The sequence below is a fragment of the Panthera leo genome, chromosome C1 (genome assembly GCF_018350215.1).
Source record: "Panthera leo isolate Ple1 chromosome C1, P.leo_Ple1_pat1.1, whole genome shotgun sequence".
Classification (NCBI taxonomy): domain Eukaryota; kingdom Metazoa; phylum Chordata; class Mammalia; order Carnivora; family Felidae; genus Panthera; species Panthera leo.
The window spans coordinates 27,086,765-27,105,235 of NC_056686.1; the positions used below are offsets into that span (position 1 = coordinate 27,086,765).

Sequence of the window (18,471 nt, forward strand, 5' to 3'; positions counted from 1 at the left end):
GAGGTGGTCTTTTCACTGTTATAGGGAACACAGGAGGAAGAAGGACAAAGGACCATGGGTTTGGTCTTGATACATTAAGTCGGAGGCAGCTGTGAGCCATCCAGTTGGAAACGTATGACATGCAGGTGGGTATGTGCTCTGGAAAGGAGTGAATGAACAGCTATGGATTTGGGAGTAGACGGCACACGTCTTAACAGTTATGGGAAAAAATGAGGCTACCCAGGGGGCACACACAAGAGTTAGATAAGAAAGGGTAGAAAAAGAACCCTGAAGAACAAAACACTGAATAAACAAGCTGACAAGGGAGTGAGGGAAGGATAATTAGAAAGTTCAGTGAACGGGCTGGAAGGGGAACAAAGAACAGCACTGCACCCCTGTACCTTTTCACTTACCACGGCACGGTATTCATATGGCTACTCCCTCATCAAACTGGGAGTTCTTCCAGGGCAGGAACTGTGTTGTACTCATCTTTATCACCCTTGTTCCTAGCCTAGGACCAAACTGCCAGTAAGTTCTCAAAAACCAGTTATGAGGGGCGCCTGGGTGGCTCAGTCGGTTAAGTGTCCGACTTCGGCTCAGGTCATGATCTCACAGTTTGTGAGTTCAAGCCCCGCGTCAGGCTCTATGCTGACAGCTCAGAGCCTGGAACCTGCTTCAGATTCTGTGTCTCCCTCTCTCAGCCCCTCCCCTGCTCACACTCTGTCTCTGTCTCTCAATAATAAATAAACGTTAAAAAATAAAAAAAAAAAACAAACAGTTCTGAATTGAATGCTTTCTCTTATTTATTAACTAATACTTACTAATTGGGTGATCTACTTCTCAGAAGCGGGGGAATGTCAGTAGAAGTTTTCACAGCCAACTGTTAGCTTTAGGCCTACATGAGCCTTGGTGACTCCATAGTTTAGGTTTCCAATGCTGGTTCAGGCCCTCTCACCACACACACACATACACACACAGGCATAGCTCTTCAGATGTACATATGCTTTCTTTAGATATGTTAATATATTTGTGAATATTTTAATCAGATCTCATTTCTCTCAAAGGCATTGTGTCTCCTTAAAGTGCCCTCACATACCTCTGATCTGATTGTGCTAATTTTAAGTTTTAACTCTCAAGCGATAGATTATGTTAATTTTAAAGTTTAATTCTCAAAGGACGATTCCCTTATTTCTAATTTATTAACTTATTCAGTCAACAGATATTTTTATGGTGCACCTACTATATACCAAGCACTCAGCACCTGCTAGGAATACCTAGTAGAAGTAAAACAGGCAAAACTTCTGCCCTTAAGAAGCTGACATCTATTGCAGGAATTTCCAAATTCTTGGAATCACCTCATTTTTGTCTCCCGATACTGACAGTCCCCAGGTGCAAAATGGTATTTTTTAAAGGATTTTACTTCTTTTTAAGTAATCTCTATACCCAACATGGGGCTCAAACCTACAACCCTGAGATTAAGAGTCATATGCTCCACCAATTGAGTCAGCCAGGCGCCCCCCCAAATGCTATTTTTAAGCCATTTAACAATGACACTAAACAGAGAAATAGTGATTCAATGGCCTACAAGGAAAACACAGAGTATCTTTTATCAGACAAACTATAATCACTACTTTCTAGCAGTGGGCTTCAGCACTGAACCCAGAAACTGAAATAAAAAAGAAACCTACATAAGTCAGCAGGTACCTGGGGTGCTGCTAGAGATGGAGTAAACTGCCAAGTGGTAAACAGGAAGGGGGATAACGGGAGACCTGCCTTATTTTGGTCAGTTTTTCAGGATTAATCCATATAATCCAGGGGTACCTGGCTGTGCTGACAGCTCGGAGCCTGAAGCCTGATTCGAATTCTGTGTCTCCCTCTCTCTCTGCTCCCCCCACCTCCCTCCCTCCCTCTCTCTCTCTCTCTCTCTCTCTCTCTCTCTCAAAAATAAATAAACATATAATCCATAAGCTAAATGACAACAGCAAAGAATCAAGAATGTATTTTTTGAGGGAACACTTAAGGGCTCAGATAAAAACTGAACAACTCACTAGTAGATAAATACTGACTCAGGCTACCAACAGCAGGTTTTCGCTGCTATTATTTTGTTGTTGCTTTGTCAGGTAGGTTTTTTTACCCTTATTAAAAAAAAGGTAATACATGTACACTGAAAAAAAGATGGAAAACGCAGAAATTGTACAGAGATAATAATTCCACTGCTCAAAAAATATACAAACAGGGGATGCCTGGGTGGCTCAGTTGGTTAAGCATCTAACTCTTGATCTCTGCTCAGGTCATGATCTCAGGAACCATGAGATCAAGCCCCATGTTGGGCTCTGCGATGACAGTGCAGAACCTGCTTGGGATTCTCTCTGCTCCTTTCCCATTTGCAAGCATGTGATCTCGCTCTCCCAAATAAATAAACTTTAAATATATACATATATCATATATATATATATATTATATACACATACATACACACACAATTATGTACCTTGTTTCAAGCTTCCTATTACATAAAAGTACTTTTCTCTTTGCACAAAATTGGCACCATAGTGGACATGCAGTTGTATATCCTCCTCTTTTTTTTTTAATTCTTTTTTTAATGTTTTTATTTATTTTTGAAGGAGAGACAGAGCATGAGCAGGGGAAGAGCAGACAGAGAGGGAGACACAGAATCCGAAGCAGGCTCCAGGCTCTGAGCTGTCAGCACGGAGCCTGATGCGGGGCTCAAACTCACAAACTGTGAGATCATGACCTGAGCCAAAGTCAGATGCTCAGCCCACTGAGCCACCCAGGTGCCCTTATCCTGCTCTTATTACTTAACATGAGGAGCATTTCCCATGTACTTACTCTCCTGAACTGTGAACTCTGAAGCTGGATAATATGCCACATGTGGACATGCTGTAATTTCATCACACTCCTACTGTTGGGCAGGTTGTAGCAATGCTTTACAACATACAATAAACGAGTGTTGATGAATGTCCTCATTCACAACCATCTAAATATATCCTTGAGATAAACTCCCACAAGGGGAATTACCAGGTCAAAAGATATGAACTTTTTAAGGATCTTGATATTTATGCCAAAAAGTTCTCTGTTCAAATTTCCCAGGATAGCATGAGGGCAACCACATCACCCTTCGGGAGCACTAAATATTTTTACTTTGATCTTCATCAGTATGATAGGCTAAAAAAAGATATCTCACTTTAATCTGTTCTTTGGGGGTACATGGCTGGCTCGGTCGGTGGAGCGTGCAACTCTTGATCTTGGAGTTGTGAGTTCAAGCCCCACATTGGGAGTAAAGATTACTCAGTTAAAAAAAAATCTAATCCGCAGTTCTCTGGTTACTAACAAGAAAGTACATTTTTAAAAATGCTAATAAATCATTTTACTTTCTTATTTATGGTACTGTCTCTTTTCTATCCTCTGGGTACATCATTTATTCATTTTTCCTATTAAGATATTATGTTTTTTTGGGGCACCTGGGTGGCTCAGTCAGTTAAGCATCCAACTTCACCTTAGGTCATGACCTCGTGGTTCACAAGTTTGAGCCCCACATTGGGCTCTGTGCTGACAGCTCAGAGCCTGGAGCCTCCTTCAGATTCTATGTCTCCCTCTCTCTCTGCCCCTCCCCTGCTTATTCTCACTCTTTCTCTCTCTCTCTCTCTCTCAAAAATAAATAAAACATTTAGAAAAGTATTAAAAAATATATTATGTTTTTTAAAACATTGATGTGTGGGGCATCCAAATGGCTCAGTTGGTTAAGTGCCTTGGTTTCGGCTCAGGTCATGATCTCAGCATTCACAAGTTTGAGCCCTGCATCAGGCTCCGCGATCAGTGCAGAGCCTGCTTAGGATTCTCTCTCTCTTCCTCTCTCTCTGCCCCTCCCCTGCTCGTGCACATGTTCTCTCTCTCTAAATAAATAAATAAACTTAAATAAATAAAATAAAATATTGATGTGAAAAAGCTCTGGTAAGTTAAAATATATAACAAATCTGTCATGTGTTACCTGCACGTGACCTCAGTTTGAACACACATGGTTCTTGGTTCTTCCACAGTAAAAGCTCCAAACTTTTCTAAAATAAAACTAGTAAAATCTAATCTGCACCAGAACCACTCCTAACAATACCACCTTTACACCTCTATACTCAATCTGCTCACTGTTGTTGTTTTTAAGCAGCAAGCTGAGGGGATACTAAAGACTAGCACAGTAGCCCACAGTACTCTGTTTAACCAAGTGCTAGATTGGAAATACAGAAACAGAAGTAGAAATGCTTCTTCCCCCCTGTACATGGAATCCCTCAAATAACAAGCTGCTCATCATGGTTCAGGATAAAAAAACTATTTTTGGTCCTCCGGAAGACTATCTGTGGTTGGAAGACAGAGAGTAACAGAAGAATAGGAGCACAGGCTATTGAGTGAACAAACCAGAGTTTAACTCCTGGCTCTGTCGTGACTTCTTGCTGTATGACCCTAGGCGAGTCATTCCACCTCTCTGGGCCTCAATTTCCTTATGTATAAAATGAGACTAAAACTATCTGTTTTAGGATTATCATAGGGATTAAGTGAGATAAGATATGCAATGTTTATAACCAAGGGTCTGGTATGTGGTAGGTGCTCTTCAAAAAAATGCAATTTTCCTACCCTGATGGTGCTAAATCACTTACTTATTTAACTCAAATGATCTTACATAAAATGTTGGCCTGAAATAGTTAGCTGTCCCAGCAAAGCATCATCTGGGTAAAAAAACATTTAGGTCAGCTTTCTGTCAACTGCAATTTCCACTGCTCTAATTATGCAATCATCAACCACCACTGCAGAACAACAAAAACTCTAAAGCTGATGTCACTGAAATTGCTAAATACAGTAATTACTTGATTCTCTAGATCATGACCACCAACTCCTTTAGGAAAACAACAGAAATCTTTGGAATTATAGGAGCAAAAGGCTGATTCCTTATCCCAGACAGTGGTCTCTATAACACAAGGCTTTTTGGTCACTGCCCAGAATGGCAGCATACTCCAAAGTCTCTCCGAGATGGCTGTTCTCTCACATTCCATACTCTGAAAAGGACAATGTCAACAAAAGAACTAAAAGAAAAAATGATTTCAAGAAACAGTATCCCTTGAAATGTAACCTTCGCACTTTTTCCTGGCAAGAGGTTCCAGCCTGGTGAGATAATCTCTAGGAAGAAAGCATACTTTATGAAATCTATCAGCATAACCCTTTTCTACAGAAAAAGCAAGGAACACATTGTCCCTGTAAGTGAAGATTCCTTTAGAAAAGAAAAAGAAGCAAAGTATCTTTATGAAGCATCTATGTTCACAGTGCTGTACTACACACTTTAATTATGGTATCACTCCTATCAAGCTACAAGGTGAAATCTTATCCTTCTTTACAGACAATAGGTAACTTGCTCAAGGTTTTACAGTTATTACGTAGAAACATCCAGAACCAGGACCCAGGTCTTCCCAACTTCCAAATATTTTTATTTCTTTTTTAAGTAGGCTTCATGCCCAGGGTGGAGCCCAACTCGGGGCCAGAACCCATGCCTCTCTGATCAAGACCTGAGCTGAGATCAAGAGTCAGATGTTTAACTGACTAAGCCATCCGGGCATCCCTCAAATGTTTTTCTTTTCATGACATCTTCACCAAATCTTAAAATTATCATGCCAATTCCCTCTTATGAGAAAGAATCCAATTTTAATTGTGGTTCCAAAACAAATAAACCCAACAAACTAAGTGTCCACCAAAAGGATGACCGTTTCTCTCAATTAGAAGATTGCTTTTCTACCTCCTCCTAGTCTTTAATATGAACTGAAAGACTCATACAGTTTAAATCTATAAAGAAAATGGTACCTGTTGACAACCACAGAGCACTGAAGCAGAAGCAAGTAAAAAACAGGTATAGGCTTCTCAACCATTTCACAGATAGCTGCCAACAAAATCCTGATAAAATCCAGGAAGCAGGGTTTGGCTTGACTCCCAGCCTCTTCTCCATGGCCTTCCAGACAGACGGAACCCGTTCACTATAAAGATAGAAAGGGAAGAAATTATATGCCAAGTAATTAATAATTGATTCCTGGAAATGTAGAATTCTAGAGAATGTGACAGCCTAGAGGGAAGAGAAATTTCAAGTTTATCTTTCACTGCTCATACCTGCCTGTAAATTTTAAACCTGAGCTTTGACAAAGCCTATAATTATCAGGATAAAAACATAGCAAGGGGTATGAAATGAATCCACTGTAAAACTGAAACATTTTATGTTCTATTATTTTCTAAGCTAACAGTAAATCATCTATGTGGAAGAATGGAAAGAGCGCTTGCCTGAAGAAAAAAAAGATCTGAGCTTCAGTTCCAATTCTGCAAGTAACAGCTTTGTGACTTTGACCAAACACACCTTCTTATTTATGAAGAGTTTCGACTGTCAGAGGCAAACTAAGCTGAGAGTTTTGTCTAGCTGTGCTTTAAAAAAATAAATAAATAATACTGTGACTATCTTTAGGAAGTACATGCACTCTCCAGTTTATTACTGCCCCACCACTATGACCTTAAAAATCTATCCAAATTACACTTCAATGTCACGTCCCTGATCCCTAGAATCATCTGCAATTCCTGACTTGAATTCATATAGACACTCAAATATTTACACAGTTCCTATTATGTGCTAGGCATCGTGCTGGCTACTCTAGAATCTAGGAGCTGGATAATTTAGGTCCCTTCCAGAGAAAAAATGATTTTCATCTGTTTCTTCTCTTATACAACTTCCCTACATTGTATAAATTATTATATAAATCTTGGCAATATCATGAGGGTTGGTTGAGTTCTGAGGAAGCAATTCAAATTCTTCTGTCCTAAATGTGCACCTGTCACCCACATGTGGCAAATGGTAGACTCCGCCCTCCACCCCCAGCCAGCATACAGGGAGACGGGCATCACATGAAGTCAATATTGACTAATACCAGGAAACAGACACATGCACACACACAGCTGCAAAACTGAGGCACGGCCCACCCAAGAAAAGGCTTTCTCTGAGCCTTAAGCAACTGAAGTACTTCTTCCTCATTCACTTCCATCCATTCTGATTTCTAGCAGTTTTGAAGTTGTATGTTAGGGAGCAGGGGGCTGAAAGATGTGCGGGCCAGTGACATGTTCAAGAGATTGTAAAATGGAGCCCAAGTTAGAAAGTATATCCAGCAACTTCTCTAGCCTCTCAAGATGGAACAGTGAGTGTGCACGTGTACGTGTGTGTGTGTATGGATCTCACCCAACACATTTCTGCCTACCACAAAAGGATTTTAAATTCAAAGTGACTCAACACCTGTCATCAATAGCGTGACAGGTGGGCGACAGAAGCATAAAAGAAATGAATAGGTTTTGAAAATGGGAGTAACAAACACCATTGGATTAGCAAGCTGATCAGAAGTGCAATGTCTTACAAACCATGCATAAGAGGCAGAGCTCTTTTCAAATGAACTCCCAACCAGCCAAGCCTCTGAAATCTACAACTGCCTAAGGGTGCAGATCACTGCTAGGGTCCAGTCAAAGCCTTGCTGACCAGAGGCAAGAACAACACAATCACCAAGATCCAAATGGTTTGTTACAGAATCAAAGGGTAAAAACCCAGAGAGAGAACACACACCCCCACAATACTTGACAAATGAAAATCTAGAAAAGCTTGCAATAGTTTTGGCATTTAGGGCGTTACAAGTACACCCGAAATAAAAGCACTCTCTGTTGCAGCAGCTGTTCAGACAGAGAAGGGGGTAATGTTTACTTAATCCTTCAGGTTGATGGGGGATGTATCATAGTTCAGTCTGTCAGCTACATACGTGGAACTCCATTTATGTACACAGCGATAAGATATGTTTGAACAACGACAGAGCAAGTCTGAAACAGCCTATTCAGCTGGTATGAGTAATCAAGAATAAAGCTCTTTAAAAAAAAAATCTCAGATATTTGGGAAAGTTACAGAACAGACTGCCATGAATAACTTTGCTTATATTTGCAGGCATTGTTTTCCAAATAGCTGGAAAAATGAACAGATTGTTCTGGGAGGTCGTCTTTCCAATTTGTTCTTAGCTCCCAGTCTGTTAATCACAGAAGAAAGCACAAGGAGACTCAGCTAATGCTGTTCACTAACTGCATCTATTGTCGGTTGGGCACAAGCATCAGGAGGTGAGAGAAGGAAAAGCGTTTTTGGAACCGCCTGAGGTGTTCTTTTGACTTCCTTCATTTCACCTTTGTGCCCACCGCAGACACCACAGAACCCCTCTGTGGGGAATAATTTTCTAAAGTCCGGAATAAGGCAGGTTTCGCATGATAATTTACACGTCGTGCTCAACCCCGCCCCCCTTGTTCTGCATCAACTTTCTATCTTGGTGGGGAGACCGAACACCAGAGACAGCAGCTAAAGACGAGGCTGCAGAAGTCGAGGGAAGAAGGATAGCAGCGCCCCGAGCCCGGTCTGTCAGGGGATGGAGGATGCTGCATGACCAGGCGTGGGCCTGAAAGAAGCAGGGTCTGGGACTCGAGCCCCGCACCTACAGAGCCAGAAGCAGCTGGCTGCCCTAGCCGGGCCAGGAGCGCCACCTCCGGGTCCCAACACCCGGCCAGCGCACCCTCAGAAATAGCCCGTCCCGCTTGCCCCTCCCCTGAGCTCGAGGTCCTCGGCCTGGCAGCCAGCCGCCCCCGGCCACCTACCGGGGCTCAGGGCCACACAGCGGGGCCCCGGCTCTCGGCGGCCTCCGCCTCCTCCCGGTCCATGGGGTCGGGGCCCCAACCTTCGCTCCCCTCACCCGGAGGAGGAGGAAAAAGAAGAAGGTAGTGTGGGCTCCCCACCCGGACAGCTCCCTCTCGCCTCAGCCTCCCAGGACAGCGACAGCGGCCGGAAACGCCGCCTCCTCCCACCTCCCTGGGCTCAACCCGGAAACACACTCTTCTTGCTAACCAGCCCTCCTGCCCCCACCCCCACCCCCGGAAGCTCAATTCCAGCCGCGAGCCAGAGGGGGAGGTGAGGCAGTGCTGAGGGACAGAACTACGCACGAGCGAAGGAGCCTGGGCCGCCAGGCTGTCGCCTCCTGCTCTCCGCAGTCTGCTCCTTCGCTTGCCCTGCGCGAGCCCCAGGCCCCAGACTCGGGCAATACCCATAAGCAAGATGGCGGCAACGGTGGCACCCCCTACGGCTTAGCGCCCAGGTGTGCCATTGGCCAGAGCCCGGAGTGAAGCCGCCGCGGATTGGCCGAGAGCTCTGCGGGGGTGGGGGTGGAGCTGCAGCCGCCTGGAGCCGGGAGTGGGCAAAGCGGCGTGAGCAGCGGCCCCAGGCTCCAGGAGCATCGCGCTCGGAGAAGATTTCGCCGCTCGGGGCCGCAGCCTGGTGAGCTCAGCCCCCTTCAGGCCCTCCCCTGCATCCCAACCAGGGCCTCGCCGAGCCGGCGCTGATCGATGCCGACACACCCCGGGGACCCTATCGCGACTCCATCGCGCCATATCGCGACATCATCGTGCCCTGTCGAGACTCCATTTTGTCACAGCCCTTTTCAATATATAGCTATATATTTTTTTTTAATTTGCCCTGTCATCTTTGGGGGCTGTCCATGTCGTGATTTTGCCGTGATCTCTCCGTGACATCACCGCGCCATCGTGAAGTGTGATCTCATCGCCGCCCTGTCGTGACTTCATCAATGTCGTGTTGTGACCTGGCTGCGGCGGGACAGGTGGTGACCGCCAGGAACCCTCTTCCCCTTCTCATCTCCCCATCTCAGCAGCCCCGCTTCGATTATCCGGCTTTTGGATTCTCCGTTGTCCTGGGAGCTACCCCGGACCCCTTCTTGCTTCTCCAGCCCCTGCCGGCATCCACTGACTGGTAGCGAGCGGGGAGGGCGAGGAGAGGGAATGCAAAGGGTTAATTCTGCTGCTGCTGCTGCTGCTGCTGCTGCTGCTGCTGCTGCTGCTGCAGCTTCTGCCCGAGGGAGGGAAAGGAGAGGAGGCAAGGAGCCTGCGGGGGCGTTTGAGAGCCCTGGCTGGAGGGGTGGGGTCCGCAAAGGGGCCTCCAAGCCTTCCCTGGTCAGTACCCTGCATCCTCACTTGTGCTGAAGCTTGTCTCCTGCCTGTTCTGGAGAAGGGAGGGGAAAGGAAACCTAGGATGCCCTTTTCCCTCATATCAGCCTGAGTCCGGATAATCGAACTTCACCCATGTATGTCTCCATTCCTTCCTGTCTGTCCTCACCACTCCCTCCTGGTGTGCTTGGGTGGAAGGAGATAAAACCAGGCCTCTGGTGCCAGGGGGCAGCTGAGCAGTGGGGCCAGCCCCCCTCCCACTCCTGGGAGATTGGTAAGGAGAGCTGTCCAGCTGAGCAGCGGGATGCATGGTCCTTCTTTCCCGCTTTCCGGAGGTGACCTTGGCCAGGGTCCCTTCTTCATTCCTAAGGACTTGAGGGTCCAGCACCTTTAAGGGGCTCCCCACAAGGGAGGTCAGTCTTGAGGAACCCATCCCTCCTGATCCTCCCCTCCCTCTGTGCTAATCCCTCCCTCCATCCTCCACTCCCACCCCCACCCCTCCTCTGCAGAGGGATGCTCAGTCCCTCTTGTGTTCACAGTTGGGCAAGGCGGGCATCATGGCCTCGGATTGTGAGCCAGCTCTGAACCAGGCAGAGAGCCGAAACCCCACCCTGGAGCGCTACCTGGGAGCCCTCCGTGAGGCCAAGAATGACAGTGAGCAGTTTGCAGCCCTGCTGCTAGTAAGGACCTGACTGAAAATTGGGAGGTGGGAAGGGCTGGGTGGTTGGGTCCCCTAGGAATGGGGTCAAAAAGTCCCGGAGGATATATAGGTGGTCCTGGCATTCCCGGAGGCACCAAGATGCCTGCCTTTGCACTCTTCATTGCTCCCCTAAGTGTGGGAGCAAAGGGGAGAATGGGGGTGAATAAGGCGTAGGGCCTTAGAAGCCTTGGAGGAGGCTGCCTGGGTCTGCTCTTTGGGGCGTCCCGAAGCAGATGGGAGCTGACTCATAGGGTGACAGCAGCAGGTAGTAACTAGTGCAGAGTACTTGAGGGCTGGGGATGATTGCTCTGGGGGTGGAGAGAGTAGCAGAACTAGAAGTAACTGGGAAGGGGTCCCAGGGGATGGCCAGGATGGCAGTAGGTAGGTTGAGGGTGAAGGAGCTGGTTTGGGGCTTAGCCCTGTTGGAAGAACCGGGCTGGGGCCAGCAGAGCAAGAGCTGCAGTGCTGGGAAGGGGGGGTTGATGTGTGGGGGGTGAAGGGAGGAGGGAGTACAGTCTCTGCTTGTTTGCCATGGCAACAGGGAGAAGGCTCCAGAGTCAAGGGCTCACACTGCAGCAGAGGAGGTGTTGAGGTGAAATGTAAGGGGAAATGTTTTGACAGGCAGAGTGGCAAGACACAGGAGCCATTTCCCCTGAGAAGGTGGCGGGAATGGATCAGAGGCTTCTCTGGGGAGGGGGGTGAGAGCAATTAGGGCGAGACCCTAAATCCTTGGGGGATTTTAAACTGAGCTCTAAGCCCAAATCAGGTTGCCAGCTTCTAGATTAGACATCAGAAAGAACTTCCCGAATGACTGAGTGATGAAATGGCAGAACGAGTAGTTGAGGATTGGACCTCCCTTCTGTATACGTAATCATAAATGAGGGATCCCAGAGGTCACAACCATCTGTCTCCCCGGGGTGGGGAGGGAAGGAGCTGGACAAAATGACCTCTGGAGGCTTCCTGACCCCAGAGAGAATCACCTTCCATAACCACATCCTGGTAATGGTCACCGCCCAAGGGTGCAGGGGGCAGTCTTCCTTTCATCCTGCTGATAGCACATACCCCCCCCCCCCCTTAGGTGACCAAGGCAGTCAAAGCAGGTGACATCGATGCCAAAACTCGGCGGCGGATCTTCGATGCCGTAGGCTTCACCTTCCCCAATCGTCTCCTGACCACCAAGGAGGCACCAGATGGCTGCCCCGACCATGTTCTCCGAGCCCTGGGTGTGGCCCTGCTGGCCTGCTTCTGCAGTGACCCTGAACTGGCCTCCCATCCCCAGGTCCTGAACAAGATCCCCATCCTTAGCACCTTCCTCACTGCCCGGGGGGACCCGGATGATGCTGCTCGCCGTTCCATGATTGACGACACCTACCAGTGCCTGACAGCTGTGGCAGGCACACCCCGTGGCCCCCGGCACCTCATTGCTGGTGGCACCGTGTCTGCCCTGTGTCAGGCATACCTGGGGCATGGCTATGGCTTTGACCAGGCCCTGGCACTCCTAGTGGGGCTGCTGGCTGCTGCTGAGACCCAGTGCTGGAAGGAGGCGGAGCCCGACCTCCTGGCCGTGTTGCGGGGCCTCAGTGAAGATTTCCAGAAAGCTGAGGATGCCAGCAAGTTTGAGCTCTGCCAGCTGCTGCCCCTCTTTCTGCCCCCGACAACCGTGCCCTCTGAATGCCTCCGGGATCTGCAGGCCGGGCTGGCACGCATCCTGGGCAGCAAGCTGAGCTCCTGGCAGCGCAACCCTGCACTAAAGCTGGCAGCCCGCCTGGCGCACGCCTGCGGCTCCGACTGGATCCCAGCGGGCAGCTCCGGGAGCAAGTTCCTGGCCCTGCTGGTGAATCTGGCATGTGTGGAGGTACGGCTGGCACTGGAGGAGACAGGCACAGAAGTAAAAGAGGATGTGGTGACCGCCTGCTACGCCCTCATGGAGTTGGGGATCCAGGAATGCACCCGCTGTGAGCAGTCACTGCTCAAGGAGCCACAGAAGGTGCAGCTCGTGAGCATCATGAAGGAGGCCATCGGGGCTGTCATCCACTATCTGCAGCAGGTGAGGTATAGCGGCCCACGGAGGGAGTCTGGTGTGGGGAGAGCCAGAAGGCCAGGCAAAGGGGGAAGTGAATTGCACCTTAGTGTAATAGGAAGAGCGCAAGATGCCCACTCTGAGGGCTGATCCTGCAGCACTCCCGGGAGTAGAGTGGCCGAGCCTCCCTCTCCCTCCCTCCCTGAGCCTCCACACAAGCACCATACCACACACCATATGTGCACTCACATCACAGTACACACACACACACACACACACACACGCACACAACACAGTGACTTCCCACTCACAACCCTCCCCCCAGTACACACACACTCCAAATCGAAGCAGTCTGTTCTGCTCAGCCTCTTGCATTGTTCCATACACCTGCACATACAAACTTGGCACGGAGCTGGGCAAAGGAGCGGGGCTGCCTGGTTTCTGGCCTCTGGAGAGATTCAGCTAACTCCTCCCAGGTCAGAGCTGCCGTAGAGGGAGTGTTTAGTTAGCTTTGGACCTGTGAGTTTCCTTCGAGCCTTGTGATACTTCAGAGGTGGGGGGAAAGGGGATGCAGTGAGTGTGGGGACATGTTGTCCAAAGTCCAATTCGCTCGGCAGACATGCCCTGAGGGCCTGCTCTGTGCCAGGCCCCTGTTGAGCGCATCCTTCCCATGTGTTAGGTGCTGGGTACACAGGGCCTGCCTTTGAAGGGGTCACAGGCCAGAATTCCCTTCTAGTTGTGTTATTCCTAGGCTGGCTGGCATGCTGTCCCGGCCGGGGAGGGTCTCTGGTCCTACTCCATCTCACAGGGGTCCCATGGCAACAGGTGGGGCCAGAGAAGCAGAAGGAGCCCTTTGTGTTTGCTTCGGTGCGGATCCTGGGGGCCTGGCTGGCCGAGGAGACCTCATCCCTGCGCAAGGAGGTCTGCCAGCTGCTGCCCTTCCTTGTGCGCTATGCCAAGACCCTCTACGAGGAGGCCGAGGAGGCGAATGACCTCTCCCAGCAGGTGGCCACCCTGGCCATCTCCCCCACCACCCCAGGGCCCACCTGGCCAGGGGATGCTCTCCGGTGAGTTTGTAGTTAGAGTCTGTCCAGCCAGACTGTTCTAAAGAAAAGCATAACAGAGGGACACTTCCTCACCCCCAAACTGGTCTGTGCTGGGCTTCCTGATTGGGGCATGAGATTTCCTTTAGGATTATTTCTGTTTGTTTTGGGGGGCTTGTTCACACAGGACTCCTGGTCAGCCAAGTCTTCTTTGCCAACCCCAGATTTCTCTGTAAAGAGAGAACTCATGCTTATTGAGCATCTACGACACACCAAGCACTTTGTTCTACCCTTTACCAAAACAGTCTCATTTAGTTCACACAGCAAATCTATGACATAAGTCTCATCCACATCTTCAGGATGAGCAAACTGAGACTCAGGGTTAAAGTAACTTGCCCGCACATACACCATGTGGCAGAGCCCAAGTTCAAGCCTAGGCCTGTGCAGCACCAAAGCATGTGCTTTTCCTGTGGGACCTACAAGGAAGGATGTGTCCTTTCCCCCTGCTTTCATTTCTCTTAGGTGGGATGCCCCAAGAAAGGGAATCCTTGTGCCTTCATCTCTCCCCACCCCTTACACACCTGTTCCTTCCACCCCCCAGGCTCCTTCTGCCCGGCTGGTGCCACCTGACCGTTGAAGATGGGCCCCGGGAGATCCTGATCAAGGAGGGAGCCCCCTCACTTCTGTGCAAGTATTTCTTGCAGCAGTGGGAACTCACATCCCCAGGCCATGACACCTCAGTGCTGCCTGACAGTGTGGAGATCGGCCTGCAGACCTGCTGTCATATCTTCCTCAACCTTGTGGTCACCGCACCAGGGCTGATCAAGTGAGGCCGGGAAGGAGGTTGGAGGAAGCAAGGGGTGGGGGCTGCTCAGACTTGCCTCAGATCTCAGTCTCCTACTTTGCTTCCCTGTGCCCATGGGTTCCTGCTAGTGTTAGAGTGACAGGCTCTCAGAATAGACAGAGCCACCCCACATGAGGTTTTGGCATGTCTAGAACTCCTCTGGGCCTGTCTGCCTGCTCCAGCTATAACCCAGTCTCTGTTCCCCAGATGCCACGAATGGGCCCAAAGTTAACTCTTAACCCTGCTGTCTCATTTCTTGCGAAACCCTGCCTGGTGAAGCTGGGAGCCCAGAATCCCAGGTTTTCCCAGGCCTTGGTCTAGCTCAAATAACCCCTTCTCCCATCTCCACCCCCCACCCTCTCTCCCAGGCGAGATGCCTGCTTCACATCTCTTATGAACACCCTGATGACGTCGCTGCCCTCACTAGTGCAGCAGCAAGGGAGGCTGCTTCTGGCTGCCAATGTGGCCACCCTGGGTCTTCTCATGGCCCGGCTCCTCAGTACCTCTCCAGGTAAGCTCCGGGGACCCAGTCCTAATGGATACAGACAAAAGATCTGGGTGGACCTGTTATATTCTGGGCATAAGTCCCCATTTTCAGGAAATGGTTTTATAGAATTTTCCAACTAAGAGGAAATCTGTGAAGTGTGTCTCCATCCCCCACCCTACCCCACCCTTCTTCCCCAAATGATAGCATTCTTTTCCTTCTGAAGACTTTTAAGGCAAGGTCTGGTGGGTGTAAGTACAGGCCTGCTCAGAGGCACAGGCATAGGCACCTGAAATTCCCAGCAGCCCGAGTCTGAATCCAGTGTTTTCAAGGTGGAGCCGCCCCCACCCAGGGCTTGAGTCAGGAACCTTCTTCCTCCCCATTGAGGTTTTTCTCTGCTTAACACCTCACCTCCCTCGTGACAGGCTTCAGTGCTTTGGTGCCCCCTCTGCACATACCTTCTCCGCAACCCTGCCTCACTCTGGCTGTGTGAAGGAGGAGGGACGTCCCCTCCAGCCCCTGCCAGCCCTCTGTGTCTTCCACTTTGGCCGTGGGTGTCTGCTTGGGTCCCTCTGTCCCCGCCTGTTCCCTGTGCCCCATCTGTCAGGTTGGAGGAGCTGAGCAGATGCCCGGGAACAGTGTGTAATGAGCCTGTACCCTCAGCTGCCTATGTGTTCCCTGTGCAGGGATCCCAGTAGGGTCCTCCGGCAATGGGAAGGGAGCATGACCTAGTGATCCAGGAACCACCCTTGCGCTCTAACCCCATGCTCCCTCAGTCCCAGGCTGCATCACCTCAGCCTGAGTAGAGCCCCAGTGCTGTTAACCCACAGATGCCACCAGGCTGGAGTAACAGCCTCCCTGAGAGGGTCCGCAGTACAGGGGTGAGCCCCTGTCTGGCAGGTAAGCCGAGCCCCATCACCAGCTCCTGGTCCCCCTGCCCCCACTCTGGCGCCCCCTTCTGGCCCAAGAATCAAATTGTTGAGACCGCCTTCGTCTGTAGGTCTCTAGGCCCGGCAGCGGCTCCCATCCTGCTCCCGTCCCACTGCAAAAAGGGCTGACCATGAGGTTGAGTGTACCAAGATTATCACATTTAATTCTCACAACCGATTTCTAAGATTAGCACTATTGGCCCCGTTTTACAAGTAAGGAAACGAGACCCAGAAAAGTGGATTACCCAAGGTCACCCAACTTCAAGTGAAGTTGAAGGTAGGGTTTGAGCCCAGGCAGGCTGGTCCTAGGCTCTGCTTCGGCTCCCAGAGTGTGTCCGCACAGGAGGGTAAAGTGAGGGTCTGGGAAAGCAGCTGGCCCCCCAAGTTCACGCGCCCACTCCCTGCTTGCCTTCCAGCTCTTCAGGGAACACCAGCGTCCCGAGGTTTCTTCGCAGCTGCCATCCTCTTCCTATCACAGTCCCATGTGGCGCGGGCCACACCTGGCTCAGACCAGGCAGTGCTGGCCCTGTCCCCCGACTACGAGGGCGTCTGGGCCGACCTGCAGGAGCTCTGGTTCCTGGGTATGCAGGCCTTCACAGGCTGTGTGCCCCTGCTGCCCTGGCTGGCCCCAGCCGCCCTGCGCTCCCGCTGGCCACAGGAGCTGCTCCAGCTGCTGGGCAGCGTCAGCCCCAACTCTGTCAAGCCTGAGATGGTCGCCGCCTATCAGGGCGTCCTGGTGGAGCTGGCACGGGCCAACCGGCTGTGCCGGGAGGCCATGAGGCTACAGGCGGGTGAGGAGACAGCCAGCCACTACCGCATGGCTGCCCTGGAGCAGTGCCTGTCAGAGCCCTGAGCAGGTGTCCACTGGGGACAGACCCAGGGGCGTGCAGCGAGGGAAGGAGGGAGGAGGCATCTTCCCTGAAGCTCCCAAACTGGACCCCCCTCCCTAGACTCCCCCCACACACACACACGACATCCCAGCTTTCTGGCTTTTCCGAGGGCAAGGGCACAGTGCCCATCCCTCAAGTGTAAGGAACTGCGTCCCGCCCCCCGGGCCCCCATGGGGGCAGGGATTGGCTTGAAAAATCAACATAGCTATCGCTGCCAGGCCGGGGAATGTTGGAGCAGCCCCCAGGGAGGGGGGCACTAGGTGTCATTGTGCCCTGTGTCAGACTCCCCCACGGGAGGGAGGCTCCAGGATGGGATAGGGCTGGCAGGAGCTGGCTGCCTCAGCCCATGTGCCCTGCCGGCCAGGGCGTGGGCTCCCCTAGGCTGTGGTGCCCCCTCTAGCCTCCCAGTCCACGTCCTTCCAATTGGCCATTTGGCCCTTGCCCTTAGCCCCTTGGCAGAGAGCAGACTCAGGCCATTGACATCGCAGTTCTTCCTATCAACTTCAGTGACCCAGGGTCTGAACTGCCTCATCCTTCCAGGGAGACCTGGGGCAGACAGGCCTGGTGTGTGGGTGGGGAAACCTCCTTCCACCTGAGCTTCCTTGAGGGGACCCAGGAGTCCTTAGGCCCTGGCCTCTAAGCTTTTGTGTCATGTTGCAGCAGAGTGACGATGGGGGTTGGGGGGTTATTTATTTTGCCTGTCCTTATCCCTGCTTGGACACCTGAGCATCTGATCCCTGTCCTCCTAGTGCCATCTGGCTTGACTGGAGCCAGGAACAGGAGGGACACTTCTCCAGAATCCGCATGTTTCCCTAGTGATTGCACCCCATCACCATCGTGGTGCCTGGCTTTAATCCCCACCCCTGCTTAGGATCCCTCTCTGCAGAGAGACGCGACTGGCGACTCCAGCAGGGACTACTTTTCTTATGATCCCGGGGGACCCCCCCACACACAACCTGATCCCTTACTTCCATTTCCCCCTTCCTTCCCCCAGCGCGTTCTGTGATCGCCAAGTTCAAAGCTGTGCACATGCGGACACTCAATAAATGTTCATTGGTGACAAGATGGTTCCTGTGTGGTCTGTCCTGCACCTTCTCCCTTCCAAACTCGAGGAGCTCACAACTACCATTTGCTGAACACACACCCTGCCAAGCACGTTTCAAGTGTTATTTAGCCTGCCAGAGAACCCTGTGACACAGGCATTATTCCGATTTTACAGGTGAAGAAACCTAGGCACGGGTAGGTGGTTTGCTCAAGGTGATGCGCTAGTAAGGTGTCAGAGCCAAGACTGAGCAGGCCGTTGACCCCTCAGTCCACACCCTGTATTGCCAGAGCAGGATTGCAAATTCAGATGCTATGGTGGCCAGGCCTAGGTGCTCCTGTGTACAAATGAAGTGCTGACCTGGAGGGGTTCCAAGTAGCACTGTCACATCCTCCAATCTCTAAAGGTAAGTCAGAAACCCTAATTTTTATGCAAAATCCTGATTTTTGAATGTTGCTCATTTTTTTCCCCATGAAACCAC

At 50.6% G+C, this 18,471-nt stretch overlaps 2 protein-coding genes across 11 annotated transcripts in view; one reads left to right on the forward strand and one right to left on the reverse strand.

Moving 5' to 3' along the window:
• Positions 1-9,254, reverse strand: part of KIAA0319L (KIAA0319 like) — a 94,903-nt gene extending 85,649 nt beyond the window's left edge. The window contains exons 1-2 of one of the 5 annotated variants that reach the window (XM_042951239.1): positions 9,025-9,112; positions 5,839-6,008 (exon numbers count right to left, since the gene is read on the reverse strand). In XM_042951239.1, coding sequence (XP_042807173.1) covers positions 5,839-5,980 — 142 coding nt within the window. In that variant the 5' untranslated portion in view covers positions 5,981-6,008; positions 9,025-9,112. Of the gene's footprint in view, positions 1-5,838; positions 6,009-8,682; positions 8,869-9,024 lie in introns of those variants that run through there. The other 4 variants (XM_042951240.1, XM_042951238.1, XM_042951241.1 and 1 more) reach the window with 4 other exon arrangements.
• On the forward strand, positions 9,248-18,008 carry NCDN (neurochondrin). 6 transcript variants are annotated; one of them, XM_042951246.1, is made up of 8 exons: positions 9,248-9,355; positions 9,628-9,695; positions 10,578-10,718; positions 11,817-12,785; positions 13,584-13,825; positions 14,403-14,627; positions 15,014-15,156; positions 16,475-17,138. In XM_042951246.1, exons 2-8 carry the CDS (start codon positions 9,663-9,665, stop codon positions 16,909-16,911), a joined length of 2,190 nt encoding a protein of 729 aa, XP_042807180.1. In that variant the 5' UTR covers positions 9,248-9,355; positions 9,628-9,662; the 3' UTR covers positions 16,912-17,138. The 6 variants fall into 6 exon arrangements, with proteins under 6 accessions (XP_042807180.1, XP_042807183.1, XP_042807181.1 ...); XM_042951245.1 differs by lacking the exons at positions 9,248-9,355; positions 9,628-9,695 and adding exons at positions 9,859-10,044; positions 17,943-18,008 and having other exon boundaries at positions 16,475-16,915; XM_042951249.1 differs by lacking the exon at positions 9,628-9,695.
• Positions 18,009-18,471: the final 463 nt, after the last annotated feature.

Excerpts from the sequence above, each read along its gene's own strand:
- NCDN (XM_042951245.1), top strand. The coding sequence starts at position 9,874 with ATGCAAAGGGTTAATTCTGCTGCTGCTGCTGCTGCTGCTGCTGCTGCT. Across the intron at positions 14,628-15,013 it reads ACCGCACCAGGGCTGATCAA|GCGAGATGCCTGCTTCACAT; the intron begins GTGAGGCCGGGA and ends CCTCTCTCCCAG. Across the intron at positions 15,157-16,474 it reads GCTCCTCAGTACCTCTCCAG|CTCTTCAGGGAACACCAGCG; the intron begins GTAAGCTCCGGG and ends CTTGCCTTCCAG.